Source organism: Curcuma longa, chromosome 8 (genome assembly GCF_044706935.1).
Source record: "Curcuma longa cultivar G26 ecotype Majalengka, Jawa Barat chromosome 8, ITB_CL_G26_1.1, whole genome shotgun sequence".
In the NCBI taxonomy this organism is placed as follows: Eukaryota; Viridiplantae; Streptophyta; class Magnoliopsida; order Zingiberales; family Zingiberaceae; genus Curcuma; species Curcuma longa.
The window spans coordinates 1,623,089-1,642,615 of record NC_133868.1 but is presented as its reverse complement, the minus strand read 5'-3'; the positions used below and the strand labels follow the sequence as shown (position 1 = coordinate 1,642,615).

The 19,527-nt window shown below is 39.2% G+C and overlaps 1 protein-coding gene across 1 annotated transcript; it reads left to right on the top strand.

The window, feature by feature from the left end:
- Window positions 1-8,417: 8,417 nt before the first annotated feature.
- Window positions 8,418-18,348, top strand: LOC141833162 (uncharacterized). The gene is made up of 3 exons (XM_074720547.1): window positions 8,418-8,585; window positions 10,157-11,088; window positions 18,285-18,348. The coding sequence occupies exons 1-3, from the start codon at window positions 8,418-8,420 to the stop codon at window positions 18,346-18,348; spliced, it is 1,164 nt and encodes a 387-aa protein (XP_074576648.1).
- The last annotated feature ends 1,179 nt before the right edge of the window (window positions 18,349-19,527 follow it).

Genomic DNA, 19,527 nt, shown 5'->3' with positions numbered 1-19,527 from the left:
TTGCAGGTGCAAATAACTTGATAAGAGACAAAATCTTAGTTGGGAATCAGGAATGACAAAGACCTAGTGAGACTGGATAAAGATGAAGTCTTGGTAGGGAACCAGATAGCGAAAAATCCAGCAGGATTAGGCAACGGAAGTCCTAGTTGGGAACTAAGCAACAGAAAGCCTAGTAGGACTAGGTAAGGAAAATCTGATTGGGACTAGACAAGGAAGTTTCGATTGGGAACTAAACAAGAAAGACTAGTTGGGAACTAGGTGAAGCAAGTTAAAGCAAGTTAGTTGGGAGCTGAAATTTTAACAATAAATTTAGAGGGCTCAGCTAGGAGCTAAACATCTAGAAAAGGTAAGCAAGTTTATCTTTATTACTACTCTTTCTTATTAAGTTTATCTTGTAAAGAAGTGTTTGGATGGTTCTAGGTGATCTGATGTGAATCTGGGCCATTGGTTGGGGATAAGTATTGACTGACGAGGTCTAGAGCTTTAAGGCAGTCAGAGTGAGGAGTGGGCCGACCTCGACTTCTGAGCAATCAGAAAAGGCTTCCAAGCGATCAGAGATGAAGTGCTCTAGTGATCTGAGGAGGCAGTCAAGATTGGAGTTTGACCATACTACAGGCACTTAAAGGGAGTCCAGGCGATCGGAGTCCGTGGAAACATTATTGATATCGATGGAGATAAAGTTTGTAACAACGTCAGTAAGCTACAGGTGATCAAAAAAGTTTTAATCGACCATAATAATATCAGGTTAACGTTCGACTTGGGTTTTATAAATAGAGACTTGAGGCTCTTGTTTTAGAGATATATACACACGTCAAAACTCTATTTTTCTCTCTTCTCAAGTGCTCTTAATTTTGTGCTGACGCTTTGCACTCATGCTTCCAAAGTTCAAAAGACAACTTAGGCTTGTAACTCTTTCTCTTTTAGTTGCCTTACATTTTCATTATTGTGCTTAACTTTGTTGTTTAAAGGCTTCGCCTCCACAATCTTTTTGGAAAGGAGATATTTAATAAGAATCCTATTTTTATTTAACCTAATTTTTCCATACTAATTTTTCTAAGAATTTTATTAGATCTTGCATGCTAATTTTGTCAAGAATTCAATTAGATCTTGTATGTTAATCTTAGTTTGGTTAATTGTTTCTTTGATTAATCAAGTTAGTCTTTACTTTCTAGTATTTATTTTATTTTTACTGCATACTCGGTGTATTGGTTTAGAAGTTTTGTATTTATCTATCAACTCTTAAAAATCATAAATGCTATTCACCTCCTCTAGCGTACTATCAGATCTTATACATTGGTATCAGATCATACAAATTGAGCTGATAATACGCTAAAAAAATTTAGTTAAGTGCATGTCTAGTTTGGATAAGACGTATCCTATATGGTGCATTTAGTTAAGTAGAACTAGCTGAAGCTAATTTACCTTATTCTAAATCAGTTAGGCCAAGAGGTTGTATTAAATTTATGTAAGTTTGTTGATTCTTCTATTAGGTTTGTCTTAGGAAGTAACTATCCAAAGTAGGCCCCTATGTCTCGCTATGACCTAGAAGCTATTTCAAGAAACTCTTATATAACTTACTCAAAATAAAACTTGAATCTAACTTAGGATTGGATTTGTATTTTGAGTCGGATTAAACACAAATTAAAATTTATAATAATTTTAATCTAAGCCTAGCTCGAGCCAAATTTGAACACTAATAATTAAGACCAAGCCAAACCCAAACCTCTACCTTGACCTAGACCTAATTAAATTTAAACACTTGCTATATATCTTTTCCTTACCCAAGATTGTCAAAATCTTGGAGATTTTCTATCTTAATGGCTTTGCAAAAGGATTTAGTACAATCCGTCCTCCTCTTTTCGATGACAATAATTTTGTCTGTTGGAAGAGAAGGATGGAATGCATTCTTATGAATGATTTAGCATGTTGGAGAATTATCTAAGATAGAGTTAACTTGCCAAGAAATTCAAAGAGGTGAACTATCACAACCAAGCCAAACCTAAACCAAACCTCTACTTTGACCTAGACCAAATCAAATTTAAACACTTGCTTGCTATATTTCTTTTACTTACCCAAGATTTGTCAAAATCTTGGAGATTTTCTATCTCAATGGCTTTGCAGGAAGAGGATTCATCACAACCCGTCTTCTTTTTGATGATAATAATTTTGCTTATTAGAAGAGAAGGATGGAATGTATTTTTATGAATGATTTAGAATGTTCGAGAATTATCTAAGATGGAATCAACTTGTTAAGAAATTTAAGTGGTATATGTTGGTGCAGGGAACACCAGATGATTGAACCAGAGTTTTGATAATGGTAAAAGGTTCAAGTTAAGTCTATAAAGTGGATTAATTAGCTGAACTAAGTGTACATGTAGCATAGAAAAGTCCTTGTTACGACCTGGCAAAGGAAGTCCTGGTTAGGAAGACTAGGCAAGGAAGTCCTAACCAGGGGGGCTGGGCAAGGAAGTATTGATTAGGAGGACTAGGTAAAAAGACTTGACAGATTAGAGCACTAGGTGGGAAAGTCTATTAGATTTGAGGGTTGTCCTAAGGTAATCGCCTTACGGTTATACTATTTATTGGATAAATAGCAATTCACTGTTTGAGTGCACATTCCATATGTGTTTGATTGGATCTTAAACTCAAATACTGAATACCCGCAATACAATTTATAGCATGAGAGAATTTGTGATTGGATCACAACTCGTGAGCATCTCTACATGTGCAATTATGAATGTATTGAAATTATCACTAGTCGAGGAATTGATGAGCATGGATGTCATCAATTTTGTTGAGACTAGCACGTTTAAACTTCTTAGTTAGCCAAGCAGTCGATCTCACTGTTGGAGACATTCGATGTTGAGAGTTAAATGTGAATGCTAATTAAAGGTAACTAGTTCATTGGAGTGACCTACCTTGAGATTTCATATGGTTTTATATATATGTCAATGAAGATCTTAGTGCAGTTTAAGTACGAGTTTCCATTGACTTGCAGTATTCAAGTCACCTTGGTCGTGGATGCTTATACTTTGACATCTTAAGCAAGCATCTCCGAGGAGGTGTGGATCCGAGATGATTAGGTATAAGTCAAAGTGCCCGAAGGTGTTTGAATAGACCACAAAGGATTCACCGCTTCTTGGAAAAGGAGATGTATACCCTGCTATCGTTTGTCAGGATTGTTACTAAAAGTCTTTGGCCAAAGCATTCCATGTCAAGAGCACGATACTCTTGGACACATGTACAAGTAACTTGAATCCACAGGATAAGAAAGCAGCTTGGGCTAGGTGTGACGTAGTCAGCCTAGTGGAGACCGACACATAGACCATGTCTTGAACTAAGCGGGTATAAGACGGTGAAAGGAACGAGACACGATTCAGTGTAGCTGCTGAAAGGTTTAGAAGATATTCTGAAATCAATCGTTGATTTTTTTTATCAATTGGGGATCATGTACTAATAGGTGCCACTCATGATCGTTCTGTAATTAATGATTAATTACGGACAACCAACATAACTGAGAACCTATTGGGTCATACACACTACAAGTTCTCCGAAGGACTTAAAATAAGTTTGAGAATTAGATTCTCAGAATGAGAGAAATAAAGTCTGGTTGGATCAGACAAAGGATAATATGATGGAATTCGTTTTACAAAGACGAAATGAACGAAACTGATTTCGTTCAAATCAGAGGTCGTTTGGTTAGTAAACCAAACGATTTGATTTTGAACCAAAGTTGATCCAACTTGGTTTGGTTCATGATGGAAGAGATTTTGGTAGAATGGATGCGATGAGAAGCTTCGTCTTGAGAAGACGAATTGAACAAAACTGGTTTGGAACAAATCAGAGGTCGTTTGGTTATTGAACCAAGTGAACCAAAAGTGAACCGGTTCACTATAGTATCGGTTCGCTACAGTGTTAGGGTTTTAGCTGGTCTGATTCAACCAAACCCTAATCGTCGTTGCCGCTTAATCCGGTTTAACCAAAACCTAAATCCCGATTTATTGTAGCTCCTCGTTAAAGAAGCAATCACGATTTTGGTTCTAGGAGGGTGCGAGAAAAATAGAGGTTTGGCCATGTTCATCTTCCTCGCGTTGACGCTACCCGAAATCCTAACGCTCTGTTTGGATGGAGTCAGAGAAGGTTTATTAACGGAAGGGGAAGGAAGGGGAAGGGAGGGAAAGGAAGGGGAAGAGAAGTATTTATATATTCTTCTTGTTTGGGAGGAAGGGAAGGTTCATTAACGTAACATGTGCTATTTTGTTTGGAGGGAAAAGAAAGGGAATGAATGTTAAATATATAAAATTATAAAAATATCCTTACTTCTTAAAACAAATCTTCATGTGAAAAAATATGTATAACTTATTAAACCTATGAATGCAAGATTTTTCTTGTCAAAATCATCTTGTGAGATCGACTAAAATTAATATTTACGACTTAAATAAATAAATAAATTTAAAAGATTAATAAGTAGACATACAATAAGCATACGAAATATAAAATCTATACACTTTGATACGACAAAGGATAAATTAGTATTTATATATATATTTCTATAAAAATTTATTGATGGAAGAAAAGAGTAAAAAAGATCGTACTCAGTGAGAGAAATTTAAAAAATTTAGGTTAAATAAATTAAATAAGTTTTTTGAGAATTAATATTTTAAAACAAAGATAAAGTTGGAACAAACAATATTTAGAGTTACCTTCCCTTTTCTTACACCCCAAATTGGAGTGTAAGAAAATCTTCCTTTTAATGGGTAAGGAAGGGTAAAACTTACCCTTCCCTACCCTTCCCTCACTCCTTTCCAAACAAGGTTCAAAGTTCTCTTCTCCTTATTTACCCTTCCTTCCCCTTCTCACCTCCTCCCAAACAATGCGTAAAGTGCCGGCTTCTCCCTTCTCCCTGAGCGGTGGTCGGCGGTTTCTGCCTTCTTCCCGAGCGGTGAGTCTTCATCATCTTCTCCCGCGTTGCCAGAGCTTTGCCCGAAGATGCGTCGGCCGTGAGCGGCTGAAACCAGAGGATCGTGACTCGTCAATTGCCGCAGCGTTGCTGGTCTACTAGTCGACCACCGGAGAAGTGACGGGAATAAGAGAAAAGGGCTTGTTCATCTTCTTCCCGGCAGTACAATGCGCCAAGCTTCTGCTTCCCGTGGAAGCACTGCCGCCATCGTCTTCTTCGAGTGGAGGATCGTGGTGTTCCCTGTTATTCTTCTTCCTCTGTGCGTAGGTGTCGTCAGAAGTAGATCTTCCTTCATGTGAAGATAGAACCGAAGCTTCGTCGTCTTGGTCGCGCCGCCGAGACCTAGCAATCGCGTGAGATGCGATCCCTCTCATCTGCTAGGCCATCGGATTCCTCTTCTCATAGACCATCTTCTAGCATCGCCGACTTGCTCTTGTCGCTAGCCGAAGAAAAGGGAAGCTGAGATCAATGCTGCTGGACCTGGTCTAGCCGCGTGAAGGAGAAGAACAAGCTGGATGTGACTCAGTGTAGGACTTCCTCTCCCAAACCGTTGGTTATTCCCAATCACGATTTGGCTTTTCCCTTTTGCAAATTAGGGATTAGTTTTGGGGTTCATGGTTTGTTGTTGAACACCAGTGAAGTGTTCACCGTGTTCAACTGTCGGAGAAGAAAACCATACCGTTATTTAGTCGTTGACAAACAACCTCGATCATCTTTGGTTGTCAGACGTAAGATCACCAATTTCTGGGAGCTTACGAAGCTTCCGGAGATTATTCCATCCTTGTCAAAAAAGTTTTGATAATTTATCCCGAATTGGCTGTCAATTGTTGATCACCAAAACTACATCTAGAATACGATTCTTGGTGATAATTAGAAAACCCCAGAACGATCACGACAAACATTGTTGCGTGATTTTCGAAATAAGGCTTCTCTCGATTCGATTGTCATCGATCATCGGCTAGTACTAAAGATAATGACGCGACTCATGACTTTCGAAGTCGTCCAGACGAGAATTTGGCATGGATCACCAGTAGAGGCGGGACTTCGACGAGGACCGCTCGATTGATGTCAACATGGCTTAACGTTGTCATCTGCAGGTACGCGTTTAGAATAATTTACTATTATGTAAATTTTAATTTTCTGTCATGCCTTGTACGCTGCTATTTCCTATTATGCATGTGTGTGTTGTGATAATAATTAGTTTATTTATTTATTTATTTTCACTGTGCATGTTTGCGAAACGTGTAAACACGCGCATTGCACTAGGACAATCCCAACAAAGTCTAGACGGGTTTGGAGGACTGGACATCTAGTAGTGGAGTCCTGAGGGTCGAGGATCAAGATTAAGCAAAAGTCCAACATGTCTGGAGGATCGAGTTGGCGAAAGGTGAATTCCCCCGAGTGAAGTCAGTGAGGACGTGTTCTCGGGAAGGGGAACAGTAAGCGTCGATTTGACCTATGACTTCACTGGAAATCTATGTTGGTGCAATCTTGCCCCAAGTGATTTGGATTTTAATGTTTGGCTAAAATGAGTTTAAGTTAGGCAATGTTGGTGATCTAACTTGTGTGGTTTGAGTCCACAGGAAAGTCCAGGTTGGAAGACTTGGCAAAGGATGAAGTCCCGGAGGCGAGACCTCTTGGCAAAGGATGAAGTCCCGGAGGCGCGTCCTCTTGGCAAAGGAAGACTTAGCACGACGAAGCTGAGGGAAACGTCTCAAGCTAGTGCAAGGAAGGGCACGAGGCTTGTGGAAGACGTTTGAAGGTTTGCGTCAAGGCTAAGGGCTGAAAAAGAAGCTGAAAGGGGAGTTTCAGCTTGATCAGTCGACTGACACTGTTGGTGCAGTCGACTGGTGGTTGATCAGAAGCACACACAGAGTTCACAGAAAGATCAGTCGAGTGGAGCAGTCGACAGTCGACTGCTCATGGTGCAGTCGACTGCTAGGTGACCGTTGAGGCAACAGCTGGCTGATTAAATGCAGATTAAAGAGCCGTTGAAGCCCATCAGTCGACTGGCCCTTGGAGCAGTCGACTGATGTACGAAAAAATATAAAAATAGCAAACGACGCCGAAGAAAATAACAATTCTTTTTCTCATTTTTCTCTGGCAATTCTCTGACTTTGTAAAGCTTTCCTCTTCCTCCTTACTTCACTAATCAATCTTGTGAAAGGAAGAGATCAGTTTGTGAGGGTTTTCTCCACCTTCGAAGCGTGCTTCGAAAAGGAGGGTTTTCATAGTGAAAAGGTCGTCTGTGTGTGTGGATCCTTGGATTAGTCACCTCGTAAGAGGTGGATACCAAGTAAACAACCGGGTTAGCGATTGTTCTTCATTTTTCATATTTATTTTGCTTCCGCTAACATTTTCGCAGAGAAATTCGAAGAATCGCTATTCACCCCCTCTAGCGAACGCATCGATCCCAACAAGTGGTATCAGAGCGAGGTTGTTTTCGCGCGAACTAACATTCAACCGAAAGAATCAAATGGCGTTTCAAGAGGGATACAGCACCGCACGACCGCCCTACTTCGACGGCAATGATTTTGCCTATTGGAAAGGTAGGATGGAGTACTACTTAATGAATGATATTGAAAATTGGTTTAGTGTTGTAGATGGCTTCGAAAAACCCAAGGATGCATCTGGAGCGCCTCTCCCTACAAAGATTGGTCCAAGGACATATGTAAGAAAGCACAAGCAAATGCAAAAGCCACAACTACATTACAATGTGGACTTTCAAAGGAGCAACTAAGCAAAGTCGGTCCATTCAATTCGGCCAAGGAATTTGGGAGAAACTCATTGAACTCAATGAAGGTTCAAGCGAATCAAGACGAGCCAAGAGGGATCTCTTGGTGGGTCAACTACAATCCTTCACAATGAAGCTTAATGAAATGGTGAGCCAGATGCATGGACGATTCAAGGAGATTGTGAATGGTCTCCATGTCATAGGTGAGAAGATCGACAACCGTGATCTGGTAAGGTATGTTCTTACAAGCTTTCCCCCGAACCACTTTATGGGCATCAATGGTTGATGCTTATAAAGTGTCAAGGGATTTATCTGTTGTTAAGCTAGATGAACTATTTTGTGAATTTGAATTACATGAGCAAGCTAACTTGTCAACAAAAGAGAAAGGTATAGCTTTGTTTGTAGAAAAGAAGGACAAGAAGAAGAAGAAGAAGAAGCATCATCCAAGTCCGAGCAGGAATCCTCAGATAGTGATGAAGAGATGTCGGCTAGAGAGGTGGCACACTATGTTAAAAGAATGATGGGGAAGTCGAGAAGGTTCACCAGGAGAGATGTCAAGAAGATGTTCACACCACCCCAAGGTAAATTTCAAAGTTCAAATATAACCCTAACGTGACTTGCTATGAATGCAACAAGAAGGGACACATCAAGCCAAACTGTCCGAATCTGAAGAAGAAAGAAGACACAAAAGAAAGGAAGAAGAAGGACAAGAAGAAGGAGGTGATGGTAGCTCAAGCCACGTGGGACAACTCAAGTAGTGACTCTTCGGATGATGAGGAGGAGTTGTGCCATATCACCCGGCACATGGCGCTCATGGCACGAGAGAGTGACCATGACACCTCAAGTGAAGAAGAATCAAGCGACGACGAATCCTCCTCAAGCGAGGATGAGGTAATAGATAGTGCTAAAGTAAAATTTCTTTATCGTACAGTTGCTTTTCTCAAAAATGCACTAGTTAAATCTAAATCTAAAGTTAAAGCCTTGAAAGAAGAACTTAGGACTACTAGAAATACCGATGTTGACCATGTTGATTTATGTGATGAAAATGAAAAATTAAAAATGGAAATTGTTGAGTTAAAGAAGGTGCCTAGAAAAATTCACACTTGGGTCTAGAAACCTTGATATGGTATTGAACAGTCAAAGGGCAGTATATAACAAAGCTGGAATTGGGTATAGACCTAAGGAGAGGTTTCATATATATCACTAGTAGGTAGACATGGGTCCTTGAACAAATCACCTAAGGATAAAGTTAGACAAGCTTGGGTCCCTAAGAAGTATTTACAAAATGTTAGTGAGTCAAGTTTTTGGGTACCCAAAAGTGATGTATTTTATGTTGTATAGGTGAGAGAGAAGAAGGATACCGATATGTGGATTATGGATAGCGGATGTTCAAGCCACATGACCGGAGATATAAGTAAGTTCACAAGACTAAAATACATGAAGAAAGGAAAGGTATCATTTGGGAATAGTGGCAAACTCAAAATAATAGGTAGAGGTACCATTGAGGTTTCACCTACAATCACAATTCACAAGGTCCTTTTAGTCAAGGACATGGAATTTAACTTGCTTAGTGTGAGTCAATTATGTGACTCGGGCTATCAAGTTGAGTTTCATGCCAACAAATGTTTGGTTAGACAAGTAGGTTTGAAAAATGTAATCTTAGAAGGACATAGGAGCCAAAATCTTTATTATATAAATTTGTCTCTTGCTTCTAACCCTACTATTGAGTGTCTCATGTCAAAAGAAGAGGAAGGATGGCTATGGCATAGGAGACTTGGACACATCAACATGAAGACCATAGCTAAAGTGGCTAACAAGGAGTTGGTGAAAGGACTACCAAAGCTCAAGTACATCAAGGACAAAATGTGTGATGCATGCCAAGAGGGTAAGCAACCTAAGTCATCACACAAAGGTAAAACCTTAACTAGCACTACTTTACCATTAGAGCTATTGCATTTAGATTTATTTGATTGTCATAGCACTCCCTCTTTAAATGGAAACAAATATTGCTTGGTAATTGTAGATGATTATTCTAGATTTTCTTGGGTGTATTTTATGAAAAATAAGGATGATACCTTAGCTATCTTTATTGGGTTTAGCAAAAGGGTAGAAAATGAAAGAACTCTAAAAATCAATAGGATTAGGAGTGACCATGGTGGAGAGTTTGAAAACTCAAACTTCTCCAAATTTTGCTTAGAAAATGGGTACAAGCATGAGTTCTCATGCCCAAGGACGCCTCAACAAAATGGGTTGTTGAGAGGAAAAATAGGGCACTGCAAGAAGCCGCTAGAACAATGCTAAATGCATACTCATTACCCACCTATTTATGGGCAGAAGCAGTTAACACTGCTTGCTACATCCAAAATAGGGTGGTAATTCATAGATTTTTAGGAAAAATACCATTTGAACTATGGAGTGGAAAGATCCCTAAAGTAAACTACTTTAGAGTGTTTGGATGTAAGGTCTACATTCTAAACACCAAGGATGATTTAAGGAAATTTGAAGCCAAGGCGGATGAAGGGATCCTTGTTGGGTACTCATCATCTAGCAAAGGCTATAGGGTCTATAACAAACGAACTCAAACAATTGAAGAATCATCAAATGTTGAGTTTGATGAGTCAAACAATACCTACCCTAGAAAATCACCAATTGATGAAGATATCAATGCAAGAACACAAGATATAACAAATGAGCTCAAGAACTTACAACTTGAAAGTAACAATCTAGGGGGAGGAAGAGGTGACTCGGATGATGAGCTTAAACGTGCCAACAACAAGTGTGAAGAGCCCACAAGACCTAGAACCCTTAGGCATCATCAAGATCACCCTATTGACCAAGTAGTAGGGGATGTTGAACAAGGGGTAAGAACAAGATCTCATTTTAGGAATCAAACAAGTCAAATAGCCCTAATTTCCCAATTTGAACCAAAAACGATTGATGAAGCCTTAATTGATACCGATTGGATCCTAGCAATGCAAGAAGAGCTAAATCAATTTGAGAGAAGTGATGTGTGGGAGCTAGTTCCAAGGCCTAGTGACAACACTATTGTAACAACTAAATGGGTCTTCAGGAACAAGCTAGATGACCAAGGGAAAGTGACTAGGAATAAAGCTAGACTGGTGGCTAGGGGATTTAACCAAGTTGAAGGACTAGATTATGATGAGACTTATGCACCAGTAGCTAGGTTAGAGTCTATTCGGATCCTATTAGGATATGCCGCATACATGGGGTTTAAACTTCACCAAATGGATGTTAAATCGGCATTCCTAAATGGTTTTATTAAGGAAGAAGTGTATGTAGAACAACCTCCTGGATTTGAGAATGTTGACTATCCAAACCATGTGTACAAGCTCAAAAAGGCATTATATGGTTTGAAGCAAGCTCCTAGAGCTTGGTATGAAAGACTTTCAACTTTTCTAATTTCTAAGGGCTTTAGGAGAGGAACCATTGACCCAACATTATTTATAAAATCAAATGGGAGTGATATCTTTGTTGCCCAAGTATATGTTGATGACATCATTTTTGGGTCAACAAACGATGACTTCTTACATGAATTTATCAAACATATGGAAAATGAGTTTGAAATGAGCTTAGTTGGGGAACTAACCTTCTTTTTGGGCTTACAAGTAAAACAAACGAATGAAGGAACTCATGTTTTTCAAACAAAATATGCAAAAGAAATGATCAAGAAATTTGGAATGGAAAATGCTAAAACAATCTCAACTCCTATAGGAACCAATGTAAAACTGGATAATGATGTTGAGGGTAAATCGGTAGACTCTAAACAATATAGGAGTATGATTGGTAGTTTGCTCTATCTAACCGCTAGTAGACCAGATATACTATTTGCGGTAGGTATGTGTGCAAGGTATCAATCGTGTGCAAAAGAATCACACCTTGCCGTAGTAAAAAGGATCCTAAGATACATTAAGGGAACCCTAAATGTAGGTCTTTGGTACCCACGAAACTAAAATTTTGATCTAATTGGGTATACCGATTCGGATTATGCGGGTTGCAAGTTGGATAGGAAGAGTACTAGTGGTGGATGTCAATTTCTTGGATCCTCCCTAGTTAGTTGGAGTAGTAGGAAGCAACCATGTGTAGCTTTGTCTACTACCGAAGCCGAGTATGTAGCCTTAGGAGGATGTGTAGCTCAACTACTATGGATGATGCATACACTCAAAGATTATGAGCTTCACTATTCCAAGGTTCAAATATTATGTGATAATATGAGTACCATTAACCTAACGAAAAATCTGGTACATCACTCAAGAACAAAGCACATTGAAATAAAACATCACTTTATTAGAGATCATGTGGCAAGAGGAGACATTGAGCTAAGCTACATTGAATCAAAGTCAAATCTTGCCGATATATTCACCAAACCATTACCCGAAGCTGAATTCACTAATATTAGAAGAGGGTTGGGTATGTGTTTTGTAGAATAAAGGATTTTAGCTTTGCATGAGCCTATACCCTACATTTTCATCTCACAAAACTTTAGGAGGACTTTGGTTGTGTATTGGAACATTTAAATTATGTGTGAGATGCTAGGATGATACTTATATCTCACTTATGCTTTTTAGCATCTTGTTGAGGCATGAATTGTATCAATAAATTTATCTTAGATCAACTATGGGAAAAAGTAAATGTTTAATTAATGGACATCTTGCCCATCGATCATAGTTGAACATTCTAAATAATCTAAAACCATTTCAACAAGTATCTAATGGTGAAAGATAAAGGAAGTTGGAATGGATGAATAACAAAACTTGAAATTGATACAAAATATACAAGTTTGTGCCAAACTGAAAAGTTTATATCAAACCATAAAAATACAATCATTTTTCACTCTCTCTGATCTCATAAATGTGTCTTCTTTGGGTATCCACGGTCTCAAAAAGGGTACAAGTGTTAATCCCCTACTCTGTCGGTACTTCATCTTTGCTGATGTCATGTTCTTTGATTCGATTCTATTTTTTGGGCTTAATGGATCTCCGTCTGAGTTTTCCCCTTCTACACCTACACTGATGGCTATCTTTTATCCTCCGGAGGAGTCTCTGTCACCTCCGGAGACATCTCCTCCATTGCAGGTTTATCAGCGTCGTCCTCATCCTGCTTTGTCGTCGCCCACCACTGACGCTGCCATGAACACTGATGTAGGGTATGCATATATTTTTACTGCTTTTATTAGACATCTTTACACATTTTCATATTGATACTCTATGTTTATCGCATCCTTCATTCATGCATTAGACATATTTTTTCTATTTCCTAGTTTGAAGGTATGCTCTCGTACTTTTGCATTTGCAAGATGGAAATGGGTGCGAAACAAAATGGAATGAAGGAAGAACAACACAAGCAAAGAAGGGGTCGTGCCTATCAAGCATGGTCGTGCCCTCCACCAACGCCTTTCCTTCTCTAGGTCGTGCCACCAGGCACGGTCGTGCCCCAGAAATAGCAGACCACCAGCCTCAGGCCGTGCCTACCAGGCACGGCCGTGCCCCAGAAATAGAGGCCCTACTTGGTGTGGCTATGCCTACAAGGCACAGTCGTGCCTCCTTTCCAGAGCACCTGCCTTCTCTAGCCATGCCGACCTGGCACGACCGTGCCAGCGGGGAGTTAGCCCGAAGTTTTCCAACTGTTCTACAAAACATGGTCATGTCATTCCATGAAACACGGCTGTGTCTATAGAAATTTCGTTCCAATCTTCTTGGCCGCACTGTGGGACACGACCATGTCACTCCGAATTTCTCGATCATGCCAAGAAGCACGACCATGTCTCCCTTGGATGCCTATTTAAACGTCTTTTTGAAACTCTTTTGAAGTGAGCCATCAGAGGACGACACAGAGGAGCTGTAACCACGTTCCAAGAGGGAATTCAATGCCATATCCATCCTCCAGAGACTACTCCGCCGCTTCCATCCACTGCCGACGAGATCACAATCCAAGGAAAGCTGCACATATTGATAAGTCATTTTTCCTTTTCTTTCTTAGATTTTGGGACTAGGATGAATTCTTCTTCCTCCTTCTTGAGTTGTATTTCCTCCGTCATAGAGTAGATCTCTTTGATTCTAGGATGTAGGAGAATTGAGATGTAACGGATGATTTTGCTCGATGGATTCGTACTTGCTATCTTCTATGACATGTTTATGCTTTGTTATTTGGAATTATATCTCGTGCATATTTGATTTTTTTTAAAGACTTGATTTCATATGGAGGAGAGTGAATTACGGTTTACACAAAATTTTAGGATCGTATGACCGGAGTGCCTTGTGATAGGATGTGAACCTTTTTAACCGGACTTTACGAAGAGATTCTTAAGCCGTAATGAATTCCCATGAGGAATAACTAACGGTTATTGTTTACAGGGAGAGGTCCTTAATTGGGTACTTGGTGACAGAGGGTAAGACACTAATAGTATTGCTGGATTGCCCGATGACAGCGGGAGAGCTATAAAACGGACTATCTAGGTGTCATCTTGAACTAGTAATCATAACATTAGAGATTCATGATATAATCCCGATGAAGCCTAAAAAGCTCTAATTAGATAGCTTGGTTAGAATCCCTACATTGATATAAACATTGAGGAATAGCAAAACATCCATGATACTTTCAGTCATAACTCTCAAGGACTCTGAAATCCTAGGATCATTTCCCATACATACCATATAGTTGATTCCCTTTTATTCGAGGATTAGGTCCCTCTTGTTCTTCTTTCTCAACCCAACACAAAAACTATTTCGTTCGCAACTCTTTTTGTACTAGTCTAGTGATTAATTTCACGGTCCCTGTGGATTTAATAACTTTATTACTTGACAACAACTGTACTCTTGCAGGAACCTATTAGACACATCTTTGGAGCCAAGTCTTTCGCCTTGTCCTCCGATCCAATTTCCTGAGTCTGATATTCCCATTACACTTCGGAAAAGTATATATTCCACTCATAATCCTTCTCCTCATTATGTTTCTTTAAGTTATCATCGTATTTCTCTTTCTTATTTTTCGTCTTTCCTCCTTGTTATCTATTTCTCTTCCGAAGACTGCAGGTGATGTCTTTACCCATCCAGGATGGAAATAGGCTATGCTCGATGAAATGTGTCTTACAAAGCAGTGGGACTTGGGATCTCGTTCCTCTACCACCAAGAAAGTCAGTTGTTGGTTGTCGATAGGTATATATAGTGAAAGTTGGTTTAGATGGAAAGGTTGCCATGCTTAAAGCTCGCCTCGTTGCTAAAGGCTATACTCAGATCTTTGAATTGGATTATGAAGACACTTTTTCTCCTGTTGCCAAGATGTCCTCCGTGCATATATTGTTGTCCATTGGTGCGCTTCAACATTGGCCTTTTTATCAGTTGGACATCAAAAATGCTTCTTACATGGCGACCTACTCGAAGAAGTCTACATGGAACAACCTCCGTGTTTTGTTGCTCAGGGGGAGTCTTTTGGTTTTATATGTCGCCTGTAGAAACCTTTATATGGCCTCAAGCAGTCTCCTAGAGCATAGTTCGGTAGATTTAGTATTGTAATTCAACAGTTTGGCATAACTCGGTGTGAGGCTAACCATTCTGTCTTTTATTGTCACTCATCTACTAGTTGCATCCACTTAGTAGTTTATGTTGATGATATTGTTATCACAGGTAGTGATCATCTCGAAATTTTACAGGTGAAATATCTTTTCAAATATTTTCAGACAAAAGATCTCGGCAAACTCAAATAGTTTTTAGGGATAGAAGTAGCACAATCCAAAGATGGAATTATCATATCCCAAAGGAAGTATGCAATAGATATTCTAAAAGAAACAAGCATGTTAAACTCAAAAACAGTTGATAACCCCATGGATCCTAATGTCAAGCTCATGTCACATCAGGGGGAGCCTCTTCCAGATCTTGAACGATACAGGTGATTAGTAGGGAGACTAAGCTACCTTACTGTTACTCGTCTGGATATCTCATTTGCAGTAAGTGTAGTAAGTCAGTTTCTCAACTCTCCATGCAAGGAACATTGGGATGTTGTGACACGCATTATCCGATATATCAGAGGCGCTCCAGGAAAGGGTCTTTTGTGTGAAGACAAAGAACATACTCGAGTCATAGGGTATTCTGATGCAGATTGAGCAGGATCTCCCATTGATAGGAGATTTACTTCTGGATTTGGTATATTTATCAGAGATAACCTTATTTCTTGGAAAAGCAAAAAGCAAAATGTTGTGGCAAGATCCAGTACAAAGGCAGAATATCGAGTTATGGTCATAGCTAGTCAAGAGCTTATATGGCTCAAACAATTGCTTTAAGAGCTAAGATTTGGAGAGGTTACACAAATGTCACTTATATGTGACAACCAAACCGCTATGCATATCGCCTCGAATTCAGTTTTTATTGAGAGGACAAAACATATTGAAGTCGATTGTCACTTTATCAGAGAGAAAGTCATATCTAGTGAAATATCTACTAGTTTTGTTAACTCACATAATCAACTAGCAGATATATTCACTAAATCACTGAGAGGTCCTCGAATTGACTACATATGTAACAAGCTGGGTACATATGATTTATATTCTCCAACTTGAAAGGGGAGTTTTAGAATATTTAGGGATATTAGCCTATAAAAAATATTTTTTTTATAAAATAATTCTCCTAGAATAGGTCCCTAAATTGGTGTATAAATAGGGCCTTGTTTCTTGTAATAAAACAAGATTTTCTGTATTATTTTACACACTTTTCCAAAAAATTTACCTAGTCAAGTCTTTTATTATGTCATCTAGGTATCTTGCTAGTGCTAAGAACAACTACCCCCAAATGCAAGAATAGGATTTAAATGGAAATATTGCCTAGGAAATGGTACATTATGTTTTGGCATTAAGAAAACTAAATGAAAACATATTTTATATGAATTGTTTTATTTAGAGTTTAGAAACTAAAAATATATGAAAGCAATAGTTAATGAGGAAGAAAAAATGATTAAATTTTCCAATTTTTGGTTCTCTCATCAACCAAGCATCAAATAAGATTATTATCTATATAATTCAACTCCACACAAGTTGTGCCCTAACTATACGAGTCTACTTAATCTTTATCTCAAGCTCTATTAACCATATGATAAGCTAAGGTCAGATTGTAATTCGGTAATTACTAGGTTATAAAAATACTTAGTTTTACCTGCTTTGAATTCATTCAATTTACCAAATGATGAGGCCACCAACTTGTTATCTCAAGCAGTTAGACACCTAAAGGTAATTTCCCATGTCAAGTGGCCCCTTCCCATGTAAACCTAAAAAAGTTTACTAAACTAGGAGCTTTAGTTATTGTCCTTGAATCCTCAATATTATCTTATTAATTCATCGATTAGAGAATATTTCAATACGTACATAATTGCACATGTAAAAATACTCACCAATCACTGTAAGATACCGAAAATTTCGTGAAATTGGAGAAGGGAACTCATACGAAACCAAGTTGGGTCCAATCTGAAATTGTTTGATTAGTGAACCAAACGATTCGGGTTGAACCAAATTGAACCAACTTGGTTTGATTTGTGATTAAAGAGATTGGGATAAAATAAAGGGGATGAGAAGATTCGTCTCGCTAAGACAAATCAAACAAACCTGGGTTAGGTTAAATCAAAGATCGTTTGGTTAGTGAACCAAACGAATCAAGATTGAACCAAACGGAACTAACTTGATTTGGTTCGTGCGGGAAGAGGTTTTGATAGGATAAAATGGATGAAAAGATTCATCTTGCGAAGACGAATCCAACAAAACTGGTTTGGATCAAATCGGAAGTTGTTTGATTAGTGAATCAAGCGAACCAAAGTTGAACCTGGTTCGCTACAGTAACCGATTCAATCGTCTTAATAAACCCTAGGTTTTAATTGAGTTTAGCCCAGTAAACTTGGTTTAATGGCGCCGATTTGGGTTTAATCGGTTTAGGTTACTGTGCGTTCCTCTTTAAAATGCAAACTCGCCGCCTCTTCTTTTCCTTCGTCACCGAACTCTTCTTCCTCCTCCCATACGCGCCGAAGCCCTCTCTAGCCGCGCCTTCTTCTTCTTCCTCTCCACTCCGCCTCGCTGCCCAACACCGCCTCCATCTCCTCCCGATCGCAGTTGCCTCTACCGCCTTCCCTCCGCGACGCGCCGCCTTCCCCCTTCCTATGTTCTCCCGCTTTTGTTTCCGATCACATGAACACAGGAGGTTTGCTGCCGATGTGGACGACCGGAGCTGCCGAAGATCGGAAAGCTAGGATCATCGAGCTCACTTCTTGCCGGATGTGGTGTGATCTTGCGGGTAGAGGCGAAGATCGGCGTCGGTGGAGGAGGCGATCAAAGTGATTACGAGTGGTAAGAGATGAGGTTTTGGGCGGATTTCATAGGATTGTCTTGAATCCACTCTGATTTACTATGGATTTCCCTTCACAGCTTGATTTGCCGAACCTGATTGAATCTGTGACGGTGGGATTTTCGATGATTTTGGCTGCAAGGAAGAGAGAGATTAGAGATCCTTTCTAGGGTTGATCGTAGATCTGAGGTAAGTAATTGGATCTTGATTTCGTTGGATTGAGTTTGGAATTCGATTGTGATTTTGGTTTGAGCAGGTCAATCAAGGAGTTCTTGAATCGGAAGCTTGAATTGGTTTTAGCCGGCAGCTTTGTTGGTTGAGCTAGGGTTTCGAAACCAAGTGCATCTAGGGTAAAGGTCTTGAGTCGGACCAGAGGGTTCGGATGTGGGAATCAAAGGAGTCAGAAGATTTGAGGATAAGGGATTGATTCTTTTGGAGGTAAATGTTTCCTTAATAGCTTTCTGTTGATTAGCAACGAGTGGAGAAATTGGTTTATGTTGTGATGTATGCTGTTAGTATGAGTTGGCCTACGGTAACTGATTTATTGATTAGATTGGTTGGTTAGCTTAGGTTTGATTAAATCTAAGATTAATTCTGTTAATGGGTTAATACGAATGATTAATGAAGTAGTTGACTCATGTTTATAACAACCCATAAATCAGATTAGTCTAACCAAGGTTGGGATAGTTAAATAGGGTTAAACTAACCTTAAGTTTGATTAGGGCTTCTTGGTTATATCATGACATTTAGAGATGTATTATTTTTTTACAGGACCTTGAGCATTTATAGGACTTTGATACTACAGGAGGATCTATTTTTGAGGGTTCTATTATTTGACCTGCAATTTATTAGTTGGGTAATTTACTGTATTTGGTCAATACAGTTCTTTCCATTTCCAATGCATAATTCTTTGACAATTCTTGTAGTTTGATACCTTGATATTATTCTTGCCTGTTATTTGTATACTGCTTATGTTATTCATGCTCATATCATGCTTGACCTTATGTCTGTTGATCTTGGATTATTATTCTTGACTGTTGTTTCTATCATTGATATGACATCTGTGATCCTTATTGATATGGTTCTTTCCTTATGATACCTGAGATCATTATGACTTATACCTACTCTTATTGATTAGTATGGTAAGTGCTGATTGCTATGATTTGAGCATCTCATCATGATGCATGATGAACGATTGTAAATCCCTTGTGGGTCTATCATGATTGTAGATGGCTTGTAGTGATATATTGATATAGGTGGTTATCATACCCTATTTCCATCGCGGTGATGGTGGCTGTATGGTAGTACGCAGCCGAGTCGATGATTTGCCTCGACACCGGGTAGGGGTGGTACTCGGAGAGTACATGGTTGGTACGTCAGGGATGAGTATTAGAGGACAGATATCGGTCATAGGATACGTAGCTTATCATAGCTACTGGATCACCGGACTACTTGATTGTAGGGCGCGGAGCACTGATCCTCCGATTTGGATCACCGGA

Coding starts and splice junctions, on each gene's coding strand:
- LOC141833162 (XM_074720547.1), top strand. CDS start 8,418: ATGGTAGCTCAAGCCACGTGGGACAACTCAAGTAGTGACTCTTCGGAT. Junction 8,586..10,156: donor CCTCCTCAAGCGAGGATGAG/GTAATAGATAGT, acceptor TTTGGATGTAAG/GTCTACATTCTAAACACCAA. Junction 11,089..18,284: donor AAGCAAGCTCCTAGAGCTTG/GTATGAAAGACT, acceptor TGGTTTGAGCAG/GTCAATCAAGGAGTTCTTGA.